This window comes from Apis dorsata, unplaced genomic scaffold (assembly GCF_000469605.1).
Source record: "Apis dorsata unplaced genomic scaffold, Apis dorsata 1.3 scaffold_57, whole genome shotgun sequence".
In the NCBI taxonomy this organism is placed as follows: domain Eukaryota; kingdom Metazoa; phylum Arthropoda; class Insecta; order Hymenoptera; family Apidae; genus Apis; species Apis dorsata.
The window spans coordinates 41,387-50,841 of NW_006263357.1; the positions used below are offsets into that span (position 1 = coordinate 41,387).

Here is a 9,455-nt window from a genome sequence, read left to right on the forward strand (position 1 = left end):
ACCTTTGTCGTCTGTCCATCCTGTCCTCGCCACTTCTGCCATTACGAAACCTAGGCCAACGGTAGAGTCAAAACCCACGAAACCGTTCACCAAGCCCACAACCGAGCCTTCCTCGACCACGACATCCCCGACTGTGCTTCTTGGTTCCACCGTAACGGATACCGTAAGTTTCACGTCTTCGTTTTCTACCGACACGACCACCGACGCAACGTCGTCATACGTGCCTTCGACGAAGCCGCCTATCGTTAACCAAACCTTGGAGGAAACGTTTCACACCACCTATTCGCCCGGACTCGTCACATGGACGTCGAGCTCGGACGACACGACTACAAAGATTCCAGATATATTTTCGGCAACCACGCCACAACTTGGTGAGTTTATTAATAATTTATTAATAATTTTTCCGAAATGACGGAGCAAACTGAATTATATATATAAGGGATAAGTTGGACGTATAATTCGAGTCATAAATTCGATAATGTACACGATGTAATTAGATATAATTGAAATTTTATAATTTTATAATTCGTAAATAATCAACGCGTGTAATGTAATAACGCGTGATTAATTTATACACGGGGAATATTTGCATTTTTCATTCGCATGCCGAACGAAAAGTTTACTACTACGTTGGCTAGGTGAAATCGAAGAAAACGGATATCCATTGTGTAACGTGACGGTCTTGTCGTCGATAGGAAATCATCTCGATGGCGATTCACGTCGAGGTGTACGCCTCTTGCATTAACTATTATCAAGAGAATCACGAAAGCTTAGTGAATTTGATAGATTATCGCCGGAATCTTCTGCGCTTTATTCAACAATAATTTTTAATTATTTCATTCTATCGCGTTATCGAATACGCGATTTAAAAACAAATATCTGCAATCCATATGATATTTTTGAATTATAATAATGATAATACGTTATACGTCGATTAAAGATTCGATTCGAATATATTTCTGGAAAGATAATTCGATCGTGAAATAAAATCTACCTATGTTAAATCGTATAAAGATATAATAAAATAAACACATGTTGTAATTCAACATTGAACGAATAATTTCTGTGTATAATACTTCTGCTATATTATTGGATTTATGTTAACCATGGTTAATGTTAAAATCTTGACGTGTTGCTTCATGTTGCCGCGAATAACTGCATTTCAAACGCACGTGAAACAAACGCGTAAAATGAAATTTCTCTATATATACGAGAGTCGCGTTAATCGTGTCTGGAAACTGGCACTTTATTAAAAGAATGAAAGGTCGTATTCTTCGTGCATCGATAGGAGATGAAATTCTATTGCGTCGGTATGCTGTAACGGTTTAAACCGTCCACCGTAATCTTTCCTCTCGAATACTTCGTGAACAGCATCCATTTCTCGTCTTCTCTCTCTTTTTCCCTCTCTCCGTTGTAATTTAAACGAGTCAAATTATTTTCCAATAACTGCACTTTGTTCCAGTTTTCACGAGCGTACTTTCAATTATTTTATTATGTGGTGAAAAAAGAAAATCCTTCGAGTAATTCGTATAATTCCTTTCTCTCTTTCTCTCTCTCTCTCTCCGTTTATCAATCGATAAAATATTTTCAATGATTTTGCAGATCAAACCGAAAGCGATTGGACTCCGATAACTACTCCAGACGGTTGGATTATGATTCAATCGCCCACCACCAAAAAACCGCAAACGGTAGAAGAAACGACCGATAAGCCTATTCTCGAATCCACGATACAATCCACCATGACTTCTGGTACGATGACGATTTAATATTTTTGGGAATTACATCTTTTTTAATACTCTCCTTTAATCCACGATTATTTAGTTAAATCACCGACAGAAGCTGATACGGAGCAGGTGACAAAAACACCTACTATCTTAACAACCTTATCTACAATTGCAAGCGTGACGATAGATACCGAACTTCCGGTACCGATGGAAACCCTCAACATGTCGGATTATAAGCAAGGTAAAAATCAATAAATCAATATTAAATTAATTTCTTTTTAACGTAATTCTTTTTACGAATATTTTTCAATCAAGATAATTTCGATCCTTTCACGATTATAAATCATTCGAATTGGTAATCGTTTAAATCTTGCTTTTATCACGGTATTGCAATAAAGCGGGAATCCATGGTCGATAATATAGAAATCTGAATAAACCGGAAAAAAATACGTGTTTTTTAAAAAAAAAATAATAAAAAAGAATCGACGAGCATTGATTACATAAAAGCGAAGCGAATAGCGTTGCAATAACATCGACGAGTCGTTTTCATTCATGATCTCATCGGTACGTGAATAACTTGTCGCAAAGTGCGATGATCTGTTTCACTTGTTGAACGCGAACGAGAATCGTATGCATAATTAGAGCCATGAAGAGAAAAAAACGGAAAAGGATGATACCGGTTCATCCAGTCGGACGAATATAGAAGACTCGTTCCCCAACATGGCTGTGTCATTGAGATTCATGAATTTGTTGAAGGGATTAAATTCGACGATGCTTGTTCTTGCAGTGTGCGGGAGAAGAATGTTTCCGGAATCGCGAATTGTCGGTGGTATTCGTAGCTCATTCGGAAAATGGCCTTGGCAAGTAAGTATGACAAACTTTTTATAAACTTTTGTTAATTTTTTTCGCTTATTAATTATGAAATTTAAAATAGAAATCTCGAATTATTTCTCGAATATTTTCTCTATTTAATTCTACGGTGTTCTCGTGTTTTTACTAAATCGTGTTGCATCACCGTGTATATATATATATATATATATATATATAAGAACGATCATATTCTCTGTACGTAATTCATGATTTTCCGCCTCTCGAGGAGTATCCGCGTAATTGATACACAGAATAACGTTAAACGTCATTCTTTGTTAAACAAGATCAATGTTTTCTTTTCAGATCTCGTTACGACAATGGAGAACATCGACGTATCTGCACAAATGCGGTGCAGCTTTGCTCAACGAAAATTGGGCCATAACTGCAGCCCATTGCGTCGAAAAGTTGGTATCATATTTTTCATCGGATTATTTCCAATAAATTTTATTTCGTGAATTTAATCTTGAAACAGTAATCGATACACACATTACAAAGATTATTATTATAATACAGGTTAAAAAATTAAACTTTTATTTTAATTTATATCTGTTCCTAACTTGGCAGCGTACCACCTAGCGATTTATTGCTAAGGATCGGCGAACACGATCTTGCAAACGAAGACGAGCCTTATGGGTATCAAGAAAGAAGAGTTCAAATCGTGGCCAGCCATCCGCAATTCGATCCTCGCACCTTCGAATACGATCTTGCGTTGTTGAGATTCTACGAACCTCTATTACCATTTCAACCGAACGTTCTTCCTATTTGTTTACCCGATGATGACGAAACTTACGTTGGTCGTACTGCTTACGTCACTGGCTGGGGTCGACTTTATGACGGTATCATTACATCATTCTTTTAACAAATTCAATTCCACGATTTAATTTAAACGATATATTGATCGAATCTTAATTCTCAGAGGGCCCATTGCCATCTACTCTGCAAGAAGTGGCGGTGCCAGTGATCAATAATACAATGTGCGAAGTTATGTACAGAAACGCTGGATACATCGAGCATATTCCACATATATTCATTTGTGCCGGTTGGAAAAATGGAGGATTTGATTCGTGCGAGGTAAATTAAAATTCTCCTCTTCTTCCTCGATACATTTATACAAGGGGAAAAACGGAAGTAATATAATTTCATTTAATGAATTTTGAAGAATATATGGAAATTAGAATTTATACTTCTCACAGGGTGATAGTGGAGGACCAATGGTAATTCGAAGAGCACGCGATAAACGATGGATCCTTGCCGGAGTTATCAGCTGGGGAATTGGATGTGCCGTGCCCAACCAACCAGGAGTTTATACGCGTATCTCCGAGTTTCGAGAGTGGATAAATCAAATTCTTCAATTCTGAGTTGAAATTCTATCTCTTTTGAAATTGATGCTCGGTGAAAACTGCGCGAGGGGACACGAATTAGAATTCGATTCTAATAGAATTTCGAAAGAAAATTATAGGTTGAATATAGTGAGAAAAGTTTACGCATGTACATAATATATTTTATACAAATTGCATGCAAATTTTAGTTTTTCTTAAGGAAAACTTTGCATGTATTAAGAGATATTAAGATATTAAGAGAAAAGAGGGAGGAAAAAGATACGAGGCGTTATACGTACTCGCCTGTAATATATTTTTCATGAAATTTTATCAAACACGAAATCAAATAACAAGACATACGTTTTGTATTACGCGATATCATTACTAATGGAGTAATAGACTTTGGAGTCAATCGTATCAATGGTTTACTATGTGTATATGCTACGTAATTTCAAATGCAAGAGATTATGCACGCAAAGTGAACAAGTAACGCCATCTCTCATTATACAATTAAATCTCGAACAATCTCGATCGACAAAATAGCGTTCTACGATATCAACAAATATTATATAATTACGTGTTATCGATAAAATTATATCAATACTTTTGGATTATTTTATTTTTGATTCTCGTTATTATATCGTCATATTTAATAATAAAAATCACCAGGATGAATCTCATTCTGATCGACTGATGATAAGAAAGAAATTTTTGCAATATTCTCATTACGATTGAGAATTTTTGCAAAATTAGACGCAATTAATAAATCATTTTAATTATATTCCTTGTAAGATATTCATTAACAGATTCGTTAATGAGATAAAACAAATACGAATTTTAAGGGATAGACGAAAGAAATACATTTAACAGATTTTTGATCATTTTTACGTCTTCCAATACTTAAAGTGTCAAAAAATAGCGATTTATAATCCACGATATTGTTGTTATTCTGTAATGTTACATTATTAAGCAATATGCTTAATCTGTAACAATTAGAATAAATGTATTGTATAAAAGCGCAGAGCGTCAGAAAGATCATTAGATCTGTTAGAAAAATATTAAAGTGCATACAAGAGATTAATAGCAATATGTTATTCTGTAATCATTGCTCATGATATGAAACTTGATCGAATTACACAAAGATTATTAATCGTTTTATATGAACTTAATTTTATTTTGATATATTTATTGATATATTGAACTCGATTTGTAGCAAATTTCAAAACTTATCAAAGTAATTTATCAAAATATCGTTCAATGATCATTTGATTCGATCCATTAAATCTCGAATAAAAATGTGTTCATTATCTCTAAAATTTTCAAGTTGAATGCGTATATGCGTTATTATAATTCGTAATACGCGTTATAATTAAACAAACGACGTAATAAAAAAATTTATGTGAATTCAATGAGAAAGAAAAAAATGGACACATTTATTTAATTTAATTTATATAAAAATTCATACATACGTATATATATATATGTATATGTATATGTATATGTATATGTATGCAATTTACATATGTGTGTTCATTAAACGTAATACACACACACGCGCGTATAGTCAGCCGTTTATGCGAAAAATAATTTATTAATGTACGTTATAATTGGGGCTGCGAAAATACAAAACCCCGAGCTTGTAAATACTCGATCAATTTGTGTAGTGCGTGTTATATTTTATCACACTCTATTATTTTTCACTACAATTTTACTATCCCTTTCACATTTTTTTTTTTTCCCCTCGGTGTCTGTATTTACCAATCGAGTATTAAAAAAGAGAAAAAAATCGATGTTCTTCATCGGGAAAGAGCTCAGTGATTACCTGTTTGTCGAATGCAATTCCTCGTCCATCCACTTTGTTTGTCCTCTCTCGAGCAATCAACGTGGGTGTTGATATTTATCAACCAGTCTCAAGTGAGAGTTCAAACCTCACCTACACACAACGCCTACTCCCCTCCCTCCACTGGCTAGGATTTTATATAACTATGTTGAATATGTGCAAAATTTGAGGACAATAGGATAGCTTGTTTGATGAAGTGTCACGTCGAGTTAAACAGGTGATGTGAAACGTGTTTGAGGGAAGAGAAAACGTGACGCGAAATAGCAATGATGAAGCTACCACGTGTCCAAGATCTTCTTTATCTTCTTAATGATTGGAGTAATGATTGGAGATGCTGGCTTGATTTTTTTTTTTTTTTAATAAAAATGTTCGAAGAAGCGGAACGATTTTCTAAAACTTTCTACAACAAGTCTCGATATCGAATATTAAAAATATTCTCCTATGAAATTTGATAACTTCTTTCAACGGAATAAAAACTCTTTTCAATATATCATTATATATTATTATCGCGTGATATTGCTCTCATAAATCGTAAGAAAATAGTAGAAAACAACCACGTGAAATGGGTATGATCTACATACTTCTGATTGAAATTGTAGATTTAATCAAAAGGCAATAATCCGGAAGAAAATTCCCTGGAGAACGAAAATATTTTAATTTTGAATTTTCACCAAGTTATCACCAAATTATGTTGTTATTAATTATTGGAAAAATCGATTCAATAATCGATTTACATATTTTTCGATTATATAGGATCTTCGATCTTATATTAGAAAGATTAACATCTCGATCAGAAGTATTGTAGTAATTTTACGACATAAATGTATTACGATGTATATATAAAATTTTTTTTCCTCAATAATCACTAATCAATAAAAGATAATGAATTTTGATTAATTTAAAGATTGGATAAATCGAAATTATCAATGTCGAATTTTATCTACGTAATCAGGCTTATTTTATTTTTATAATTGATAATTGGGATAATTGAACGTTTCTGTATTAAAATTAAAAAAAAAAAAAGGAAAAGAAGTGAATAAGACATAATCGACAATCGTTTTCTCGCCGATAAATAGCCTGGCCTAGAAAGTATCGCGGTTTTTAAACTTGGTTGAATGGGGCAAACAGATTGTCGCGCCCAATTGTGCTACGATGTCATCGAGAATGTAACTCTCTCTCCTTTCACGCCATTTCATCGGTATGTTAACTTTAACTTCATGTTCCGCCATTTAACATCATCCTTTTTCTTGCTTTCTCGTGTTACTATTATAATCAATCCCGATAATAATTGAAAAAAATTTCATGCAGTTTTTCGTCAGTTGAGCAGCTAATGATGCTTGCTTAATGCGATTTCAAAGCGAATTCTTCTCAAAATGTTTGCATCACGTTCTTGACTTTAGGATGACAAGAATGAAAAAAAAAAAAAATTGGAGGTGCTAATAATTCATAAATGCTGTTTGATATATCTAACATGCGAATGCGAATTTTAATTTTCGATTATGCTGTTTCAAAAAGATAAAATGCACACACGTTTTTTCCCTTTATCTCGTTATTTTCTATTATTAAACAATTTTTATCGTTATTCCACATACAACGTGCGTACCGTTGTAAAATAATAAAAAAGAAAAAAAAAAGGAAGAAGAAGAAAAAAGTAATTTGTTTTAATTTCATGGAAAAGTGAGTGATTTCAACGTGTTCGGGCCCCTTGCACCGTGTAACCCCTAATTGGAACAGTAACAGAAGAATGTAACTGTTAGAAACCGCATGGAATACATTGTGGTGTCTTCTCGAGAAAACAATAATGATTCGTAATTCCTGTTGGCGCGGTTTTATGTATCCTGCCACGCCTCGGCCGCCGATTGTAAAATCACGTGTTTATCTTCATCGATTTCTAGCTCGGGAACGAAAACGTAATCGTTTGAAAAGGGATTATCGCGTTTACACTTCCGATTCCGAAGCGATCGAAAATGTCACAGGCGTGACGGTTCATGGATGGATGTTACTGGACCGGGTTAAGTGGCTTTGGAGAAAGCTACCAGCTACCTCCGCCTTTTCCTTATGAAGTCACGAAACTGCGCGGATAAACAGGTAAGACACCATTGACGGCCTTCACCCACCAATCCGTGCAAAAACGCGCAAAATTTCTGCCTGCTAACCACCACTATCCCTCCACGATGTACACGACACGTAGGGAAAGATACGATAATTGAATACGGAAACGATACGATTATCCCCAGCTTTTCCCCGTTCCTTCCCTCTTTTTCCTTCCTCTCCTTTCTTTTCTTTTTTTTTTTTTTTTTTTCCCACCGAGTTCTATTTGCCGAAACGAAAGCAGCAATTTACGTATCGCGTGATATTACGATTCAGCATGCAAACAGAGTGTAAAGAAAAGTGGTACGCTGCAAGAAGGATCTTATCCGGGCTTAGAAGGAGCGCGACGACGACGAGGGACGAGGCGCGTCGGCGCCCTAGCACGCCACTGATCGATCAACAGATTTCGTTCGAATCGGACAGGGTCATGGTCTGACCTTACCAGACTCTAGAATGACGTCACGTTTGTCAGCAACATAGTACTCCACCATTCGTAGCTACGCCATACCGTTCCCGAGATTTTAATCTCGCGAGTAATTAATCGAGTCAAGGACTTTATCACGATCGATTATGTTTTACGTTTTTCCCAGAGATGAAGGGAAGGTAAGATGAAAGGAACGACTCGTGATATTTTTTTTAAGCCGAGTTTCTTAAGAGGAGCAGTCGTGTTTGGGGAAAAAAGTGAAACCACCATGATTTTTTTTTTTTTATAGAAAAATTCGGAATAAAGAAAAGGAGGGATGAGGAAGGAGAAAGAGAGAGAGAGAGAGAGAGAGGTTGTCGTACGCACGTGTGCAAGCCTGGTGAATTCGTATGAGCAAACGGTAAAGAAAAATGATGCGCCGAACGTGAAAAGACGTAACTAAATTCTGACCTAGTTTTGTCAAGCGTGTCCTGGGTCATGACCATCGATTGTTTCTCCTCGTTCCTTCTCGCGGGTGTCTCTTCCCATGCTTATGGGGTCACGACCTAAAAAATGCTCTTCGATTGGATTTTTACTCGGAATTAGGTATTGCAACGACCGAAAATTTATGGCGGTGTATAGTACGCCACTTAAAAATGTTTCGCTACGTTTTACGATAAGGAATGAAGGATGAGAAAAAAAAATAAAATCGTTTTATGTCTTTGCGCTCACTGATTTATGTTTTTTCTCTTCTTGGAATCCTCGATACGCGCAAAGTATTTCATTTAGATGGATAATGTCCATTAGCGAGTTTTAAAGATTTTTCTCCTCTTTAAATCAATCTGCTTAAAGATAAGCTTACTTTTTTACGTAACGATTTCGTTACTATTTCTTTCACCAATTTATCATAATTTTCACAAAGTAATGGAAGCATTCTATTCGACGATCGTTACGCCACAACCAATTAATCGCTATAATGACGTTAATTAAGAAAAATTTGTTAATCGTTACGGAGTACTCGTAAACGCCGACGGTATTCTTTGTAAATTCACGAAGGTGTAAAATCCATTTAAAGAAAAGCAAGTTTTAACCTACTTGACCAAAGTCACGATCACGGTCAAATATTTGTTCTCGTAACTGTTACGTTTTTTTTTTTAGAAAAAAATAAAAAAAGAAAAAAGAATAGAAAAATTTCCCTCCATTCGCAT

At 35.1% G+C, this 9,455-nt stretch overlaps 2 protein-coding genes across 3 annotated transcripts in view; both read left to right on the forward strand.

The window, feature by feature from the left end:
- Nucleotides 1-5,071, forward strand: part of LOC102681665 (serine proteinase stubble) — a 12,507-nt gene extending 7,436 nt beyond the window's left edge. The window contains exons 5-12 of the mRNA XM_031515150.1: nucleotides 1-371; nucleotides 1,603-1,749; nucleotides 1,822-1,965; nucleotides 2,512-2,588; nucleotides 2,898-2,998; nucleotides 3,159-3,430; nucleotides 3,511-3,665; nucleotides 3,788-5,071. The exon at nucleotides 1-371 is cut by the window's left edge and continues 8 nt beyond it. Coding sequence (XP_031371010.1) covers nucleotides 1-371; nucleotides 1,603-1,749; nucleotides 1,822-1,965; nucleotides 2,512-2,588; nucleotides 2,898-2,998; nucleotides 3,159-3,430; nucleotides 3,511-3,665; nucleotides 3,788-3,952 — 1,432 coding nt within the window. The 3' untranslated portion in view covers nucleotides 3,953-5,071. The remainder of the gene's footprint in view (nucleotides 372-1,602; nucleotides 1,750-1,821; nucleotides 1,966-2,511; nucleotides 2,589-2,897; nucleotides 2,999-3,158; nucleotides 3,431-3,510; nucleotides 3,666-3,787) is intronic.
- Nucleotides 5,072-7,796: 2,725 nt separating this feature from the next.
- LOC102678147 (serine protease filzig) overlaps nucleotides 7,797-9,455 on the forward strand; it is a 16,712-nt gene continuing 15,053 nt past the window's right edge. For both annotated transcript variants that reach the window (XM_031515147.1, XM_006609497.2), the window contains exon 1: nucleotides 7,797-7,841. In XM_031515147.1, the coding sequence (XP_031371007.1) occupies nucleotides 7,812-7,841 (30 nt within the window). In that variant the 5' untranslated portion in view covers nucleotides 7,797-7,811. The remainder of the gene's footprint in view (nucleotides 7,842-9,455) is intronic.